Source organism: Hydra vulgaris, chromosome 09 (assembly GCF_038396675.1).
Source record: "Hydra vulgaris chromosome 09, alternate assembly HydraT2T_AEP".
Classification (NCBI taxonomy): domain Eukaryota; kingdom Metazoa; phylum Cnidaria; class Hydrozoa; order Anthoathecata; family Hydridae; genus Hydra; species Hydra vulgaris.
The window spans coordinates 25,136,156-25,156,880 of NC_088928.1; the positions used below are offsets into that span (position 1 = coordinate 25,136,156).

General features: G+C 25.3%; 1 protein-coding gene and 1 long non-coding RNA gene across 5 annotated transcripts; both read left to right on the forward strand.

Annotated features, from left to right (window-relative positions):
- Positions 1–1,924: 1,924 nt before the first annotated feature.
- LOC136084672 (uncharacterized) lies at positions 1,925–7,800 on the forward strand. Of its 4 annotated transcripts, XR_010640750.1 has the most exons (7): positions 1,925–1,989; positions 2,738–2,852; positions 4,940–4,957; positions 5,174–5,197; positions 6,610–6,706; positions 6,814–7,544; positions 7,633–7,800. It is a non-coding gene; the product is annotated as an uncharacterized LOC136084672 (long non-coding RNA). The 4 variants fall into 4 exon arrangements; XR_010640748.1 differs by having other exon boundaries at positions 6,610–7,544; XR_010640749.1 differs by lacking the exon at positions 4,940–4,957.
- Positions 7,801–11,292: 3,492 nt separating this feature from the next.
- LOC100200175 (paired box protein Pax-3-like) lies at positions 11,293–14,075 on the forward strand. The gene is made up of 3 exons (XM_065805140.1): positions 11,293–11,807; positions 13,152–13,417; positions 13,890–14,075. The coding sequence occupies exons 1-3, from the start codon at positions 11,462–11,464 to the stop codon at positions 13,953–13,955; spliced, it is 678 nt and encodes a 225-aa protein (XP_065661212.1). The 5' UTR covers positions 11,293–11,461; the 3' UTR covers positions 13,956–14,075.
- Positions 14,076–20,725: the final 6,650 nt, after the last annotated feature.

Sequence of the window (20,725 nt, forward strand, 5' to 3'; positions counted from 1 at the left end):
TTTTGTAACTTGTTAATTTTTTTGTCCGTAAGACGACCAACACCCCCTATTTTTTTACCATCACTTAATAAGCTTTTATTAGTTGCTTTTAATTTTCTTAACCTTGCTCCAACTCTTTTTTGAATATGACCAACACATTCAAGCTTGGTTATTTCTTTTCCACCATATGGATTCTGTTTTTGAATGACTGAAAATGCTTTAGAGTCACCATCTCCAAGATAATTTATGTACCTTAATTTTCTTTCTAAAACAGAGGCATTAAAACATTCAACAAGTCCTGCTGCTTCCATAGATCCAGCAGATCCGATATGATTAAGGTGACAGTCATTTTTATGTTTTTGCATAAATTCTTCATATTCACCAGAGTTAAACTTATCCTCCCAGAGTTCACAAGCTTTACATTTTTTTGTGCGAACACGATAGTCAAGGCATTTTCCTGTATCAACTGCAATAACAGTTACTATACCATTTAAGGAGTTATGTCCTCGTTTCTGCCATGTACCGTCACAAGAAACAGTAATATCTGAAACTCCAGTATCATCTCTCATTTTAAACTCAAGAGCAGCATTAATCATTGATTGCGTTGCAATATATTTATATGACAGAAATATTTTATTTTGAACATCATTAAACGTGGCTTTTTGAATTGGAGGTGGTAAGTTTAAAAAACCACATAGTTTTTCTAATGCACTATGCCCTTTTCGGATTTCACGCATTGCAACTACTGAACGTATATTTATATCAAAAGACTTTTCAGAAATTTTACTTGCAACTTTTTTACTAGTATAAAACTTTGTTTTCCAAGAACACTTAGGGCAACTCAATAGCAACAAAGAACTTAAACCTTTTTTATTTCTATGATCTAAATTAATATTGATTGACTTCCTCTCACAGTCAGGGCATGCTCCAACTAATGTAAGAATTTGTACAATTATATCAAGATCAATTAAAACATAATTAGACTCGTTTTTATTACTTTGAGGTTGTAGAATAGGTTCATTATTTGCAATAACATTGCTAATTGATGTTGTGAAATTAGGTAAAATGCTTAAGTTATTTCTGTCAATTAATGACAATTCTTTGCTTGCAGAAGTATTTTCATTTTGAGGAAGAATTACCAATTTTGATTTTTTTGAAGTGCTTTTTCTTTTTTTAAAAACTCTTGAGGCACCAATTTTTCTTCTTCTTAATGCTTCAGTTTTCATATTAATTGATTAGAAATAGTAAATTTATTTTAATCTACAATGAATAATTTAAAAACAATAACAAAAAATTATACTCTAGCTATATTAAACATCAGTAACTGAAATAGATAACATATGCTTTTATTATGCAAGTCACCTAACAATCATAGCAAGAAATTAGGTGATAACAGCTTACATAAGTGCTGGTTTTAATGTTTTCACGGCAAAAAAGAAGCCAAATATTACTAAGTAATTTCTTAAAACTTACTATAGAAAATACTTGCTATAGGCAGTTCAATAAGACGATATACATGATGTTTACCTTTGTTGCTATGCCGTTGCTAAGAAGAATTATTTTTTAGTACTATTTTTTATATGAAAAATAGACGGTTTTATATAGAATACATTAAAAAATAAATAACACTATCGTTTTCAGCATGAATGAAAATGCCAAGAAAAGTTATATTCAAAAAATCAAAAAATTTGAAGTTTTTGACCATACTACCACCTTAAACGAATTTAATGCCCTACATATGAATCCTTTTTGATAGATATTCTAAAAATTTTGAGCCTCGATATGCAATTCAATATTCTGTATCTTAATATTAATCTTAATATTAATCCTAATATTATTCTTAATATTAATCTTAATATTAATCTTAATATTAATCTAAATATTAATCTTAATATTAATCTTAATATTATTACTACAGAAACATTTAATGTTTAACGCCGTTTTAATTAGTTATGCTTTGAGAGAACGCGTCCGCATAATGCACGCGGTCAATGGAAAAAGATCCGTTAAGTGAGTTAAAACTTTTTTCCTTTTGAAATTTATTTATTAGTTCATATATATTACATAAAGAATCATACTAAGATAAATAATCATCGTTAAGATCATATTATAATTGAAGTAAGTATATAAAAAAATATAAAATCAAAAAAAAAATTTTATAAAACCGAAAACTATCGAAATGTATGCAAACTCAAACAATTGTAAAACTTATATAGTGTAAAATATAAATTATTCTAACCTGAGATAATGTAACTTTATGAAATTGTATATACTTATTATATATAAAAAAAAAGTATTTAAAATAGTTATATATACATTTTTATAAGATAAAGTAGAAAAGATTTAAATTTTTTTTAGATGAAGTAAAACTTATATAGTGTAAAATATAAATTATTCTAACCTGAGATAATGTAACTTTATGAAATTGTATATTCTTATTATATATATATATATAAAAAAAGTATTTAAAATAGTTATATATACATTTTTATAAGATAAAGTAGAAAAGATTTAAATTTTTTTTAGATGAAGTAGAAAGAATTTAAAATTGAAAGGGTTTTAATTTTATAATTTGTTTATATTTTGTTTCTTTAAATTTTTCTTTTAGCAGTTTTATTTTATTTTATTTTTTAGATGGAAAATAGGGGTATAAATGTTATTTAAAGTTATACTAATGCTATTTCCATAAAATGGTTATGACTACTTTAAAATTTCTGTGAAGCTATTAACTATTTTTGTTCTTTTTTTGAAAATTTAGAAAAATTAATTAAATAAAAATTTTGTGCCAACACTGACATGGCATGTCACATGTTATTGTATGTAAAGGTTAAATTTTGTTATGAGAATTACAGTTCTTATGAAAAAAAAAGAAGGTAAAGAGTATTGTTTGTAAATATATATTTTGTTTACTTTGAATCTTTTTAAATTTTTCTTGCGTCAATTTTTGTTTGCACACGTTTATTGTTTGAATTTATGCTTTTTTGATATGTATGTGTATGTGGTAATAAGTGCTTTATAGTTGTTTTATTGATGTTTTTTTATAATAATGTAAAGTGTTTTTTTATTGTTTGTGTATGTGTTAATATGTGTTATATAATTGTTTTTAAAAATGTGTTTAAATATGTATATAAGGTATATATTGAACCTTATATACATATTTAAACACATTTATTGTGTTTAAAGTAGGTACATATGTTTATATTATGATGTTTCAAAAGAGCTGTGACTTGGTAAACGTGTAGAGTAAGAGTTGTCAACTTTGCCAGCCAAGTGATGTACTTATAACAGAGGGTTACAGGATAGTGTTTAGTGTCAAAAAATATATAATTATGTGTTTTAATAACATATTTTATTAAAACACATTATTATATATTAAATATTTTAGAATCATGATGTTATTAAATTATAGCATAAATTATTTTGTAAAAGCTAGCATGAAATAATAATATTTTACAACTACTACTCTGGTAAATCACAACAGCTTTTCTCCACAGAAATAATATTTGAGTTTGCAAGAAAGGGTTTACAACATTTTTTGTATTATTTTTCTTTGTTAGCAGCATGTTTATTATTAGAATTACATGTTTTTAATAATTTTTTGTTTTATTTTTCGCTAAGCTAATTTTTTTTCAAACATCTCCTAGCTGATATATATATATATATATATATATATATATATATATATATATATATATATATAATATATATATATATATATATATATATATATATTTAAAGTCATAAGATTATTGTATAGTTTATTTTAAATGACAGTCTGTTATATATAAAAATTATTTGTGTGTGAAGATCGCAATCTTCAGGATTTGTTTAAGATCTTTTGTTACTACTTTCAATTAAAAGTGAACTTTAAATGGATGATCTTAGGCTAGAAGCAGATATTAGTTTAGAAAATGGAAATGTTAATATGCAAGTTCGCCAAGTAGCTCTAGAAGGTTGCTCAGTGTCAGTTGTCAAATGTCTTCACTTGAAGGGCAAGATAGATGTCGCTATAATCTCCTTTCACATAATGAAGTTGCAATTGTATTTGTTGGTGAAAATAGTGCACCACCTGCTTATTTATCATATTATAATTAAATGTGATAGTTCAAGTATGAATGTGATAGTATATTTAAAAAATTTATTTTAAGATTTTTTGGCTCATAAAATGGATTTAAGACTTAATTTATTGTTATTTCCTGTTAAATCGCAATAAATAACAATGAGAAGGCTATATGGCCCAGACAGAATATGCAAGATATCAAATTTGTATTTTACTCATTCACAAAAAATGGAGTTTCACATTCACAAGAAATGAAGACAAAAAATGGAGTTTCACATTCACATTCACAAGAAATGAAAACAAATTGGCTCTTATGTCCAAATATGTTTTACTGCACATATTAGTAAATAAACTAATTAGTTGCGTAATGAGTTAGACGCATTGATGAGTTATTTTAGGCATTGATTAAAGTTGATTATTTATTTATAATAGATGAGTTATTTTAGGCATTGATCAAAATTGCTAATCATAATGTAATTAGTTGAATATAATCGTAATGTAATTTGTAATAATGTAATGCTAAAGTTAAATGTGAATCTACTTTTTTGTTACTCTTGGTTGTTTTGTTACGCTTAGGGATGGACAGTTTTGTTTGTGCGCTGTTAGTTTTTCTTCTGTTCTGGAATTTTGAGATTAGAATTTCCAGACATTTAAAAAAGCACCTTTCTATTAAATCTCTTCTATTACATCTTATATCTTTCTAGTAGGTTATACTCTGTTTAATCATTTTAATTGTTTACATTTTTTTATATCTTAACATTTCTATTACCTTTATTAAATTTGTTTTTAAGCATATTTCTTTTTATTTTTTATATCAAATTAATAGAATGTCCCAAATTGTTATGTTACTGATTCGTATCATGTTACGTAGTTAGTTCTTAAATATATGTTTATTTTTAGTCGCTGAATTACTAAGAAGTAAGTTTTGTTCCATTTTATTATAATTAAATGTTATAACTTGCAGTTTGTATATGTTTATTAATTTAAATTAACTTTACAATAATAAAATGGTTTAAACGAAATTTTTTGTAAATTAATTCAATCTAGAAAGATTAAATATTTATTTTAATATTGAAGTAATTAGAGAGGTTTAAGAAAGAATTGACTTCAATATTTGTTTGCTTTTCTGTTTAGATGACAACAGTATTATTGGAGAAAGTAAGTTAAAAAGCATTTTTACTTTTTAAAAAGAAAAAAAAAAACTTTTTAATAAATCTGTTTTTTTAAAGTAGGTTTAAAATTTCAGGTTTTTAAAATCTTATATATTATAATCTTAAATATTTTTTAATTACCTAAAAAATATATCTAAGTTAAATTATAACAGGTTGTAGAAAATAGTTATAGTTTAATGATAAGGTTGTAGACTGTTAGAGCAGATTAAATAGATCAATGATTTATTTAATCTACTTAATAACCTACTACCAAAGTAAAAATTTACTATCAATTGTTTGTTTGTTTTTCTGTTTAGTTAAAAACAATAAAGAAAGAGGTAGTAAGTTTAAAAGGATTTTTATTTTTTATAAAGTAACTAAAATGTTACTTTATAAAAAATAAAATTAAATTTCTCAGTAAGACAGCTTTTTATTATTTTATATCAAGTTAGTTTAATTAAGATTTATTTTCTTTAGTTGATCAAGAGAGAGCTAATAAAGGTATTGGTTACATTAGTTAAGTGAATTTATTTTTAAAAAGTTAAGTAGATAATTTAACGTCTATACATTTAAGTGCTTTTATTGTTTAGACACAGAATTGAAGACTGAATTAAGTCAGTGTTTTTGCGATTAGATATTTGTTAATAGGAATTTGTTTATTTGAACTGTAACTAGAATTTTAAAACTTCAAGTACTTATACTTTATTTTATTTTTTATTTTAGGAGAGTTGGAAAAAAAACTAAGTATAAATGATATGATTAGTATAGTTAAATAAACGAAGCATTTATATCTGTACCTCAAAAGTCGAAGGTCAGTTGTCACATTTTAGAAATTGCCCAGGAGAGAGGAAATAGTAAAATAATTAGTCTTTATTGGTTTATTCTTGATGGTTAAATTTATGTTATTTTTTTCGTGTTTGATTAAATTTGTCTTGAGGCACATGAAATATAATTTTGACAAAAATAAAAAATAAAAAGTTATAAAAAAAGTGAAAAGTCATTTCTGGACAACAGACGTTTTTTCTTTAAACATTGTGGAGACACCAGACCCTTTATATTGACCAAACTTTGTTTCACATTGTCGTAGGACAACAGTCTTTATACCTATGTAGATACTGAAAAAACTAAAAAGGTCTCATACATAACTCATTTTCACAAAAAACTGGATAACCGACCTTTGTCTTCTGAGGTACAAATATTAAGATTTAAAGTTTATTTTAGTTTATAGTTTTGGTTTAGTTTATAGTTAATTTTAGTTTACTTTTTGTTAGTTTTAGCTTCAGTAATCTTTTTTCTTACTTGAGACAACTTTATGGAAGTAATGATGAGGGGAATAGATGAAAAAAATTATAATTATATATTTATTTATATTTAAATATTATTTTATTAATTATTCTGAGGTATATTTTTTGTCTTTAGTGTCTGGTAGAAGCATAACTGGTAGAGCTGTGTTTTAAATTTTATATATTTTTTATGGAGAAATATGTGCAATAGGTGAAAGAATTATTTAATATAAGTATGACATTTTTAAACTGTTCGCATTTTACTCATATTTTTATTAAAATTAAATTTTTCACAAGTTTAACCCTTTTTAATTCTCTTTTTTTTTTTAAATACTTTTAGCACCTCTTGATCCTGTAAAAATGGTGAAGTTATGCTTTATATTTTGATTAAAAAAAGTTGTATATACTTTTAATTTTTATTATATCCTTCTATTAGTAATTTTAGAGTCGTTAACATTTGAGCAATATCAAAGATATCGCTCCCAACACCCAGGGCCTCTCTCGGAGATGTCCTTCAATAAGTGGCGAAGTAATGGCGGTATGGATGACCCATCCTTTAAATGGAGGGCTGATCCATACCGAGGTGTTGGGAGACACCGAAGAAAAAACAGCTACCAAAAGGTTGTAAATGTCTTATCAGTGAAGATTGTTATAACTTTTTTGTTGCCGCTTTTTCTTCGGTGATTTTTTTTTAATTTTGTAATTACTTTTTTTTAATTTGTAATTTTTTTATAATATATTGTTGTATATTTGGTTTGTTTTTGTCTTTTTTAATTAAAATTTTATTTGTTTTTTACCAATTAAACTTAAATATAGTTAAATTGATTCATTACCCAATCACCATAATATGATGCTACATTCTATTGTTAAAAATAATTAGTTGGCAGTTTAATTTATTGAACTCACTGCTTTTAAAATTTACTATAGGCCAAGGCAAAATGTTTAGCTATATAAATGCAATTTATTTATATCTCAATTTGTCATAAAACAACACCGACAAGTCATAAAACAACACCGACAAGCTGCATCATGACAGCAGTTTAAGTATGACAACAGGTTACCGAAATGCAGGTAAATTGTTTTCCAGTTTTTTTTTTTTTTTTTTCTAATACCCTTTTAGAAAAAAATGTCCACTTATCTGTTACAATTTTTATTTTAGGTTTGTCATATGACGCATTAATGCAATATAAAAGATCAAAGTTTACATATTTTTTTAAATTTGTTATACACATGTTTGATTGTAAATTAACTTTTTTTTTGTTTGAAACGTATTTGTACTCAATTGCTTAGTTATTTATAATAAATTTAGTTGTTTGCATTTAACGTATTAAAGACAATTTCCTTTTTAAAAAAAACATGTATCAAGGGGGTACCAAAATTAAAATCCATGTTATAAAAAATATAACAAAAATTTAGCTTTACTTTTTCGTCAATTTAAAGCATGATGAAGTGTTATTTTTTTGTTTCAGTAACTAAAATCGTATTGTGATCAACTTAGTAATGTCGAGGAAAATGGTTCTGTCTTACACTGATATCATCTGTCAGTTGTAAATTACTTAAATAACGTTAAATAATTGGTAAATTATTTTACCTCACGTACTTTTTATTTTAATTTTGCAGATGGTTTAATTTTTTAATTTGAAGGCGTTTTTCTAAAAGGGTTTTAGTTTAGGTTTCGCAACTTTAAATTGTGGAAAACAGCCACTATAAATTAAGTAACAGACCGACCATAACCCGTATTACGGGTTGCTTTCTGCTAGTATTTATTAAATTTCAAAGGAAGTTTATGTTACTTATATTTGCTTTTAGATAATAGTTTTTTATTTATAATTGTATCAAACTTGTTATTAAGGTTTGTTGGAGAGAGATTATTATTTTATTGACGTATAAAAAGTATTGGACATTTTCAAAGACGTATGATTAAATGTTTTAAAAAAACAAAAATGCAAATTGTATAAGGTAAACAGTTAAAAAGGTAGCATAAAGAAGCTTAAACAACAAGTAAACAGGACGTCAAAAGTCTATTAAAAAGTATACTTTTAGTTGTACCTCATAGTAAACGAGGTTTATTGAAACTTAAACGAGGTTTATTGAAACTTAAATGAAAAGATTATAATAATTAAACCATTAAAGTACAATTCTATGTGTTACTGTTTTACACTCGCTTTCATATAATACTGTTACTTATTTTGGCTTACTAGTGAATTTATTCATCAACACCTTATTTTTAGAATTATTTAGAAAAAAAATATTTCAAAGAATGATTTCATTTTTTGATCTGATTATAATCGAACCTACAAGGTACACTTTTCTGTCTTTCAAAGTAAAAATTTATACTATTAAGGTAGAATATTATACTTTTAAGGTAAAAAATTATATGACGAATCATAACTTTTATTATGACTTTCTACCTATCTAATCTAAAGGTATTATACCTTATAATATTATACCTTACTAAGGATATATCACATATCCTACCCATAGGTAGAAATTTTTATCTTTTTTTTTATAGTGTAAGTTTTATTTTGTTACGTTATAATCACGATTTTTTTTTTTTGCGATGATTTTTGCGATATCTAATATTAACTACCTCGTTAACTCGTTAATGTTATCATTAATGTTATTTCATTAATGCGACGCAAACCTTTAATACGCAAGCTGAAGCTTATTAAACTAAACTCGTTTATAATTGAAAAACTTTCAGTAAAATTGAAATCAAGCTGTTGGTGTATTTATCATTAATATTTTTACTAAAGGAAAGTTACATTTATATTTCTAACATTATTCCATCAAATGCGTATTCTTAACATTTCCTTCTTAGTAAATCGCAAAAAGTAGAATAAAAAAATACTAATGTCATAGCTAAAGCATAATCCAAAAAACTCAAATAATATATATTGACAAATAGATTCAGAAAAAAAACGGTTTAAATCCAAATAGAATTAGAGCATTGTAACTAGAAATTACGGACATGTTTTTAGAAGAACACAAATGTAAAATGTAAAAGATAATATAGAAAGAACTGCATAGAGAAGCTAAAATAAACAGGTAAAACGGTTAGTCTAAAAAAAAAGATCTATTAAAAACTTTTTGTTTTTCCTTTTATCATCATATTGTAAAAATATTGAATAAAAAATTTTATTAAAAAAAAAAAAAAATGGAATAAAATGTTATTAAAAAAAGTTTAATAACATTTTAGTTAATATAAACGATGGCAATGAGGTTATCTGAAAAAACAGGGTAAATTTTTTTCTTTTAAATTTTGTCTCGCTAAAACAGTTGCTTTGAAAAGTAAAACAGTAGTTAGGGACGTAATGATTTCTTAATTTTCATGTGTATTTTGGGATCGCTTCTAACAAAAATCTTACAAATAATTAGTTTTGCAGTTGGAAAAACCTAAGAGTTTAAAAAGCTAAAAATGTTTTAAGCTCTACAAATTTTATCACCAAGAACTTTATCATTATAAAAGTTCATATAAAACTATAGATCTGAAATAAAATAAAAGTGATCTAACTTGATGATAATGTTTACAAAAAAAAAAAAAACTCTAAGAAACTTAAAAAAGATCTTAAAAAACGAGCGTAACGGTTTTTGAAGTCATTACTAAAATTATTTTTGTTAATTTTTTTAAGGTAGGTACCTAATAACATGTTATGGCAAGTTATATATTTTCAAGGATGTGAACGCATGTTACAGACTGCGGATTATCGTGTTTTATGATAAATCTGAAAGCTTTACTATAAATAACTGTGAAAAGGTTTTGTTTATAAATCCAGATGCAGGTCAACAAAATCAAACTCGTTACTGATATTGCAATTCACTAATTTTATTTTTATAAAGACTTCAGGGTTTTAAAATAAAACTTTTACACCTTTCAATACATCCTTTTACACCTTTCAATACACCCTTTCTCACACTTTCATCCAAAAAAGATTTAAGTTTTATATGTAGTAATAAAGAAAAAGAAAAAGAAAATTAAAAAAGGGGAACAAAAAAAATCAACACTCATTAACTCTCCCTTTTTCCGCCCTAGAAAACTCTATCGCAAACTACGTATAAAGTTATTTATTTTGAAATTATAACTTAAAATCTTTTAGTCAAGATTATCGCAGACGACTAAGATAATCTATAAATATTTTAAAGCTTATTTATTTGATCGTTTCAGAAAAATAGAAAAGCAAATAAGAACAAAAAACTGGCGGTAAACATTAAAAAGTATTCGATAAACAACTTTTTCACATATCTTATATATACATATCTAATATATAAGACAAACAACTTATATAATATGAAATTTTGTTTACTTTATAAAACTATTAATAATAAAATGCTTATCCATTGTGCATCGCCATTAACAAACTTTTCTTAATTTCTAATAATAACTAATTGACATACACTAACGCTTGACCTAAATTTATTTTTTAAAGGAAAATTTAATTTTTTGACATTTGGTCATTGTTTTGTCTACATTTGGTCGTTGTTTTGTCTACATTTGGTAATTGGTTTTTAGGTCATTGAAATTATAACAAAAACCAAAAAGATTGATCCATCTAATTAAGACAGTTATTTCAAAAATTTGAGTGATCAGATCAGAAAATTTTAGCAGATGGAATTCAAGATAAAAGAATATCAACAGAAATTACTAAATTATAAAAAAAGATTGAACATATTGAAAGTTTGCCGTTTTCAGAATGAAACACTAAATATCAAACTTGCAAATCTAAATATCAAATTTCAAAACATTTAAAAGAACCGGCAACAAAAAATATAATTAATATAGACAGAATATTTGATATCAGCAGGAAATGTTGCATTCGAAAATAATAAACTTTAGGCAAGTAAAAATTTTAAAGACCGCAAAGCTTTTGGCCCAATCAAGTGATTTAGAAAACGTTTTCTCGCCAACATGCAAATCTAAAGTTGTGTGCAAAGGTTAATGACGCCGATTTGCAAATAAAAACAAGCAAGCAATTTAAATCAATAAGTTAATGCCTTATCAGTGGCTTACTTGTTTACTGGGTCGATGCAACGGGACATTTTTAAAAAAGTTTGAAATGAGTTCGTTTTTAATGGAAAACATACTCAAAGAAGAATTCAATACAAAAAAATGCAGCTTAAAAAATCCCCAACAAAACCAACCGAGGTTAGAGTTTCAATGCATTTCACACAATACTAGTCCTGAATTTAAAACGAAAACTCAAGAAAGATATGAAAGAAACATTTTATTAGACGAATACAGTTGTTTTTCACGCTCATGTCATTTATGTTACGGACAATTAAATTCTGATCCATTTAAGTTAAATTCAAAAATTTCTTCGGAGCTATGGCGTCAAGGTAAAAATTTTTCTAAAAAATAATACATTCAGTAATCAGATGGCTCGGAATAAACCTTTTTTTTACCAATTGATACTTAAATATTATATATATATATATATATATATATATATATATATATATATATATATATATATATATATATATATATATATATATATATATATATATATACACATATATATATAGAACTTGATAATTATACATTAAATAACACATTATTCCACACGCGTATTTACGTTTACGTCAGAATTAGTATCAATTTTCTCATAAATGATAGTGGTGGGAAATTTGTATCAGGGAAAGCTATTATTTAACTTTACATTAAAAATTTTGCTTTTGCGGAAGAGGATTATGATTGGTTATTTTGTTAATAGCGAAATAGTTTGATTTAATAAAAGCTCCTATTAAAAGGTGTTAAAGTTAACTGCATTTTACAATATATACGCAATATCAGAGATGCGTGAATTTATAAAACTTTACAGCAGTTGCAGATACCTTATCTTCAAAGGTGATTTCTTTACCTATTTTCTGAGATGATTCCGTTATCTATGTTCAGAGATGGTTCCGTTAATCAGGTTTATTAATACTTTAAAAACAAACTGTACAATAACAGATACGTAGTAAAAGTTTTGTTGCTAGCGACAATTACTTTTATATTTTATTGTCATTTGATTTTAAATTAAATAAATTAAAAGGTACGCTAATTTCTAAATTACCTACTTCTAATTCAAAAAAACTTTTTTAAATAAAAAATAAAGCTATTAGGTATGTGACATAAAAAAACCGACAGTATTCGAAATCGTTTGAAATTCCAACCATATATAACTAATTAACACTTGTAAGTATTAGCGTTAAATTTAATATAAAAACTACACTAAAAATTGCAGTTATAAAAGTTACTTGTCGAGAAACAAAAGTAACAAAAATTGAGTCCATTTACAAACGCGCTAAAGTCCGAGTAAACTGATTTTGAGAAAACAAAAAAAAAATAAACTACTTTTAGTTGCGTATCAACAGAAATTGATATTGTCTTTGTCCATTTTAGGACCAAAAAATTTTTAATTGGTCCAATATTTAAATAGATAATAGATTTAAGTATATAGAACGTGGAAATAAAATTAACTCAAAATTTTTATTTTTGTGAAAAAGCGCGATTTGCAAATGGGCTCCTTAATTATAAAATTAAAATTTTAAATTTTAACTTTGATGCAGTTACAATTACTTTGATATCAACCGGTATTAAACTAGTTTAGTAACTTGTTACTAAAGCAAGTGTTAAGTAAGTTCTAACTCCGATTATATTCTTATAATGTGTTTTTATATAATATACTGGATTTTTAGATTACCCTGACCTAAACTACATGGAGCGCTCTTGCTTTTATTGTCCTACACAACATTTCATTTTGAATAATGTTAATTTGAATACGGATAAATCGTTCAAAAAGAATTCATGTTCTCCACATTTCTTAAAAAGAAGACACAGAACAATTTTTTCGGATGAACAATTAAACGTATTAGAAAGATTGTTTAATAAAACGCACTATCCTGACGTTATTGTGAGAGAAGAAATAGCAGGAATAATAAACTTAACAGAAGAAAAGGTTGAGGTATGATTATCAGAACTTTAACTAATAAGTTTTTGGAGACTAACAGACTAGCTTATCTATCTTAAACCGTGAGCTTTATGGGTTGAAACATATGTTAATATTGATATAACATATTATAATGTTTTTATTGAACGATATTAAATTGATAAACAAATATTTTTGTTTTTATAAGTTAAATGTTTAAGCGTTTTGCTATTTCTTTATTTTTTATTTTTCATCCACTTTCATATTTTTACTTTATTTCTATTCAAATTTTTAATTGATTTAAATCCTTTATAAGTTAGAAATAACAAACAGCATAATTACAGGTTACAAATAAAAGATATAAAGATCTAATTGTAAACCTCTTATAAATACTGAACCGACTTTAAAAGGTTATTTAAATCGGTTTTATCTTGCATATTTCATTTAAAAACGTTCTTTTCTCTCATCTCCAGCCTGTTGCTAAGTGTTAATTTTATTTTATTTGCAGGTGTGGTTCAAAAATCGCCGAGCCAGATGGAGAAAGCAAAAGAAAGATTTGCCTGGAATTTATTAAAAGATTTTTTGTTGGAATATAAAAGATCAATAAATTTTGTAGATAGAACCCAAATGTTTTTTGTTGTTGTTGAGATCTCATATGTAAAATATTAAGTTAAAAATAATACAATTACTTAAAGCTTTTTTTTTTGTGCGCATTCTGAGTTTATTTACATTTTTTTAAACAAATTGTTTTTATTAAACCGTAACGCAGTGGCTAGAATACTAATTTCGGACTAAATGGTCCATAGCTTGATACCAGGTCTAGCTGTAAAAACAACATTGATAAGAATAAAGGTGGAAAACGTTTACACGAATGAGTATTCTGCTGTGTTCCTGTTCAACCGTAAATTATTCTTAGAGCAACTAAAATTAAGTTTTCTGGAAAAAAGTTTTCTGCACTCCTAAAATCATTAAGTCTTAAAACTGTTTTGAGCTGATAAAAAACATTCTTTGTATAAAAAGCTACATTCTTTGTATAGTCTTTAATGATCCGCACACATTTTCATGTACGTTGTTATAATTCGTTGTTGCCAAAAATTTATTTTTCTTATTTCAGATAAAACTTTTTTCATTGCAATAAAAAATTAAAAACGCATGATTACCATATCATTAAAAGACAGCGCTCCTAAAATACAGAAAATATTATCTAAGATCCCTTCTAAGTTAAATTACAATAGTAACAATTGAAAAATAAAAAAAAGACTTTTTCATTTTTTAATTTTATTCTATTCTTACTAAGGGTCTGCGTCTCGTTATTTTTTTAAATCGAGACAATCCTATAAGCTTTTTGCCGATTAGCAATCGAGACAATTTTAAATTTTCAGTCGAAATCCGGGACGATACCGAGACGAGACACAATGTCCCGGACAAAATAGGAGCTTCACACTTTCCCGGAATTTACATCTTTTTAACGGGACATAACGAGACATAACGAGACATACTAGTTAATAATTAATGTGAATTTAGTATTCTGCTGGGGGGCTTGGCAATTACAATTGTTTTGGCTATTTTATCGTAATTAAACTTTTTACCGAGACTTAACAAGGCAAATAAAAATTGAAATGAAAATTTGCATGTGTTTCATTTATTTTATTTGTAATGTTGTACTGTAATGAACATTACCTAAATTTTATTTATTCTTTAACTTAATTTTAATTACAAACTTTGTCAAACAGTTCATTTACTTGAGTCACTAGTTGAAGGTGTATCAGTTGGAACTTTGGATGGTCCAGCAAAAGGAGCTGGAGCAGAACACTTGAACTGGTGATCAGTAGTGTAATACCTGGTATATGAGATGTTGTAGCTTAATCCTCTTGTGTGTGACTATGTTTCCTCCTGCAGAGAAGGCTCTCTCGGAAGTGGCCGAAGATGCTGGAATTGCCAGGTAATGCCGTGCTGCTTTAGCCAAAACAGGTTAAGTCATTTCATGTTTTTTCCAAAACCCAAGAACATTGTTATGTTTTATATTATTTGATGTCTCCGGGACACAGTTTTTAAATTCCGAGAAAAAATTTATGTCCCGATTTATAACATTATTTCGGGATAATCGTTTCCTTTGTCTCGTTATTTTTTTCCGGGAAATTTCTCGTCTCATTACGCTTTTCCCGGTTCATTTCGAGAAAACGATTCCGAGACGCAGACCCTTAATTCTTACATTAGTGGATAATGAAATATGTAAACCAACGAGTATTTGAAAAAATGATTAATTAAATAAATCGACCAATTGTAACAACTTTTTTTTTTAATTTCTTTTATTTTGCTGTTTATATAAACTACGATTCCCTTTCTCAAAAAGTAAAATATAATTACAAATGTGTAAATAATAAACAGACAGAGGCTCAAAGAAGATATTCAAAATACCAACCTAATCTTTTCATAGAGCCCTTACAGATCATAACCATAATAGTAAATTATGGTCAATAAATCAAGTAGAAAATTTAGCAAAAAAGAAATCAAGTAGAAAATAGTAAAAAAGAAGATAAAAAAAAAGTCAAAAAAAAAAAAAAATATTTAAAAATACATATAATGAATAAAGAATATAAAGTATTAAAAAATATAAAATATATATATGTAAATTATGTTAGTGTATTTTACAAATTGAGTACTCAATGTTCTTAAAGAACAGAGCAATAATAATTTTATATATATATATATTATAAATATATATAATATATATAATAAATATATATATATATATATATACATATATATATATTTATATTTATTATATATATATATATATATATATATATATATATATATATATATATATATATATATATATATATATATATATATATATATACATTATGATACAAATAGTTAAAAAGAAGATATAATATTGATAAATACTAATAGTCATAAAAGAAGATATTTAAATACAAATTTCCAATTAAATAAATAATATCATATTCAATATATAAAGATTACGTCTAATATTTAAAAATAGAAACAGTTAAATAAGAAGATATAATGCTTAAAAAAATATTTTTGAAAACAAAAATAAAAATTATTCCGTAAGATTTAAAACGTAAGTTTTTGTTTGATACTGAAATGTAATGATTTTGCCATACTTAAATTGCCTTTCAGAAAAGAGTTCCATAGCTTAGGTCCTCTTTAAGTTATATTATATTCTGTGTATTTTTTTACTTTTTTAGGTAATTTATATGCGCTACTTTGATTTATTTTTAAGAAATACTTCTCATTTAGATTTTTATTAAATTTACTTATAAAGATTTCATGAGTTAGATTATTGGTATATTTATACATAAAGTTAAGATGTTGGTAAATATTTATCTGATATATGTTCATCATTTTCATATTCATCATTAAAGGTTTAGTGTGGCCACCCCCTCCCCCCCACCTTTTTTTTAGTTGTTGTTTATATAATTCTACAATCATGTTTTTGAAAACCAAGAATTTTTTTTAAGTTTTGTTAGTTGACAACTTGCCCACGTAATATTTGCATAAGTAATGTAACAACGAATTAAGCAGAAGTAATTATTAATATAAAATTAATAATGTATATAATCATAAGTAATTAAGCAATTACAAAAACAACTAATTAAAAAAAATTTTATTTTTGAGATGATGTTAAGTGGATGAGAGGTTCTGGAGGTTCCTTTTACATCACTTTGGTAGGCATATATGACAAAATACAAAAGTCAAATTTTGCATATTAAATTTTTGCACTGATACTACTAAAACGAGGTCAAAAATTTAACAACTTACCAAAAAAATTATCTTTTAACAAAACTTTTTATATCATCTTATTTAGGAAAAAATTCTCTACAACATGATCTTTAGAATATTTGTAAAAAGTCTATTCAATAATTAATTAAGATCAAACTTAAACATTGTAATTATTATCTCCTATATAACTGTTTTACATTATTATTTTATTATCTCCTCTATAACTGTTTAATAATTTTTTTAGAAAAAATGATGCAAAAAAAAAAAAAAAAATACTTTAAGTAAAATTTTTTATTAACATTTATTTATTTATTTTCTTTGCCGTTTAATAAAATTTACAATTAAAAAGATTATACATATATAATAAATGGCCGCAGCAAGAAGAAAACGTATATTGTCTTAGCACAGCCATACATGCTTTTAATGGCCAAATTTTTGAAGTTTGCTTATATACGATTCTGACAGGAGTTCAACACTGCTTAAGTAAAAAGTAAGTAAAATAAGACTTATCAATTATGCACAATTTTTCTTTCAGTTTTCCAATACAGGCGATCGGATCGCAAACTTATTGCGCTACTTTCTAAATACTTTGATTTATTATGTATAATATCGTTATATTTAATTAAGTCATTCAGCTAAATGCTATGCTGTCGCCTTCATAAAATTGCAAGGTAGTTAAGTGTAAGAACATAAACCTTTTTACAAAGTTATCTAATAAACCTATATACATTTAAATTACTAAATAGTTAAACTTAAATTTATTTAAAAAAAGATAAAGTTGATGGTATTTAAGTTATCTCACTGTAAATTACGTTGCGCTCTAGAGAGGAGGGGGGGGGGGGGAAGAGGAGCGGTTAGCACTTTTGTGACGACTCGTATGGCGCTTGTTTCTGTTTTTTTTTTTTATGTGTAACGTAATTTATGGACGACCCCTAACTTAAACATTACTTAAATTTATACCAATTTTTAAATAATGTTTAAGAAATCTTTAGAAGTCTTAAGTAAAGGCTCCCACTCATCCGTATTTTTTACTGGAACAGGAAAGAGATGAGAAAAATAATCACGTGAGCATGCTTAGTTTTCCTTCGGACAAATTAAAAGTTATACTATGCATGCTCACGTGATTATTTTATCCTTCCCATTCCCGTTCCCGATTAAAAACAGGTTAGTGGAAACTCACTTTAAAACGCATCGAAGCAGTCTTAACAAGGACGTCTTTTTGACGTACAATGTAAACACATTGAGTGTTTTTTTGTTGTTTTTTTTTGTGTTTTTTTTTTAATTTTGTAAAGACATCTTAAAGACAACTAAAATGTGTCTTTAAAATTACCAAATTATAGTTTATGTTTCCTGTGTATTTTTAGCAGGCCATGTTGAATATAACGTTTATAAACGTCTTAAACAAGACGTCCTCAAGCAGTGTTACTAAGTCAAAATATTTTTAGAATGTTTTTTTAAATTTGAAAAGCAAAATTAATGTAGATTTAAAAAATTTATGATTTTATTATGTTTATAAGTAATTTTATGACAAAAAGAATAGCACAACTCGAAAATAAGCCCACAGCAATATCATAGCAACAAGTAACAATATTTAATTTTAATCTTATTTTTAATAAACTTTTGAAACAGTTTATTTTTAACATCTCTTTTGCATCTTTTAAATCTCTTTTGCTTTATTCTTCTTGATCAACACTTCCATAAATACAAAATTTCTTATGCTTCTACTCAATCTGTACTTCACCATTATTCAGCCGACATTGCTTTGTCTCCCTGAATTTGTAATATAAAAAAGTGTCATATTTTCTAATTTTGTTTAAAGAAAAAATGTTTTTAATTTTTTGGTAAAGATTTTTTACTGCGGTTTTAAATTTTAAGTGATGGCCTAACCACGAGCATTATACTTCCTATAAAATATTTTTTTATGACTAAATATTTAAACAAAGTCTTAACCAAATTTGAAAGTACTCTCTGCAATAGTTATTTAAAAAGAGGAAGACCAGAGACATTTTAAATCTAATATGAGCTGAAAGTACATGTGAAGCTTTATTATTATTAAAATATTCAGCTAAAATCTCTTATATAATGTAAATTTTAATAAACCAAAGAAAAAAATTGATTTTTAGTCCCAGCAACATCCATCACTTACCTTATAAATTTTTTTGTCAGTAAATAATTAGTAAGGTAATTGCAACTCACTAACCAATTATAGAGGTAATTGCAACTCACCAACTAATAAACTGAGAAAAATCTTTAAGTTAAGAGCTTATTGAAAAATCAACATTGATTTACAAATTAGCATAAATATTAATACTAATTTCATTTAAATTAGTTTCAATTTTGTCCATCCTTGTTTTACTTTTTTTTACAATTTTTACACTAGTATACAACTCATATATATAATGAAGCAAATCTATTCAAGCTAAACTGTCTAATTAGAATTGAGATTCTTGTCAAAATTCAGACAAATAACATATATATATAGAAAGTTCTCAGACTAGTTTCCTTAATTACTTTGAATTCAGACTCAGCAGTGACTTTGTCAGAGCTAGAAGATCTTAGATCCAAGCTTCAAGAAGATCAGGTAAATTATTCAAAATTATATGGACAGTTTATACCTTCAATATTGAATTTAAGATGTTTAAATATTCGATTTAAAGTGTGCAATAGAATTTCGACCGTAGCAACAAGACAAATTGATAAAACAATTAATGCACTAAGTCCATTAAAATGTGATGTAGTAGCAGCCTAAGTCCATTAAAATGTGATGTAGTAGCAGCCGAACTTTTTCCAATACTTTTGAAAAAAACAAATATTGTTTATCTAAAATATTAAGAAAATTTTCAACTTTATGTTTAAAAATATTTAATAGTTTTTTTTTTGTTCTTGTAGTATCTCGGTAACTAATTCTTTCTATTACAATGAACTGTCTAAAGAGAATTTAATTTTTGTTTCTCATTATTTGATTTTTACAATATTCTAAAAAAACATTTTATGAGAGTCTAATGTTTTCAGCAATTTCTAGCATTTTTACGTTTAACGTGTTATCTCCTATTTTTCGTAGCCATTCTTCCACAACAATATTTCACAGCCATACTTTTATAATTAAAAACTTCATTTACCATTTTTGAAGCGTTTTTTATTTTTAAAAATTGTATCTTTGTTTATACAACCTAATACTTACTCTTTTTTTTTTTGTCTTTCTAAAGTCGAACAGAATCTGAGGGTAGAATTTTGATACAACTTTGTATCAAGTATATTTAATAATTTTCAAAATTAATAATGTTTTGTATATAAAATTAAGATATTTTTTTTTATTTCCTAAAAGTTGGTTATTTTGTTTTAAAATGATTTTGAAATGACCCGTTCAAATGGTATCTATCTTGTATTTAAATTTTATCTTGTTGTAAGTTAAATGTAGATATACTTACTAAAATTACGAATTTAAAATTAGATTGCATTACTAATTAATAAAAAGAAGTGATACAACTTCCAAAAAAATTTTTTACAATGAAATGTGATCTCTCTATTTGCTCAAAGAAACCTTTTTATTTTTCGATTTTTATATCTTGTTTACAATTATTTTTAAGTAAACTT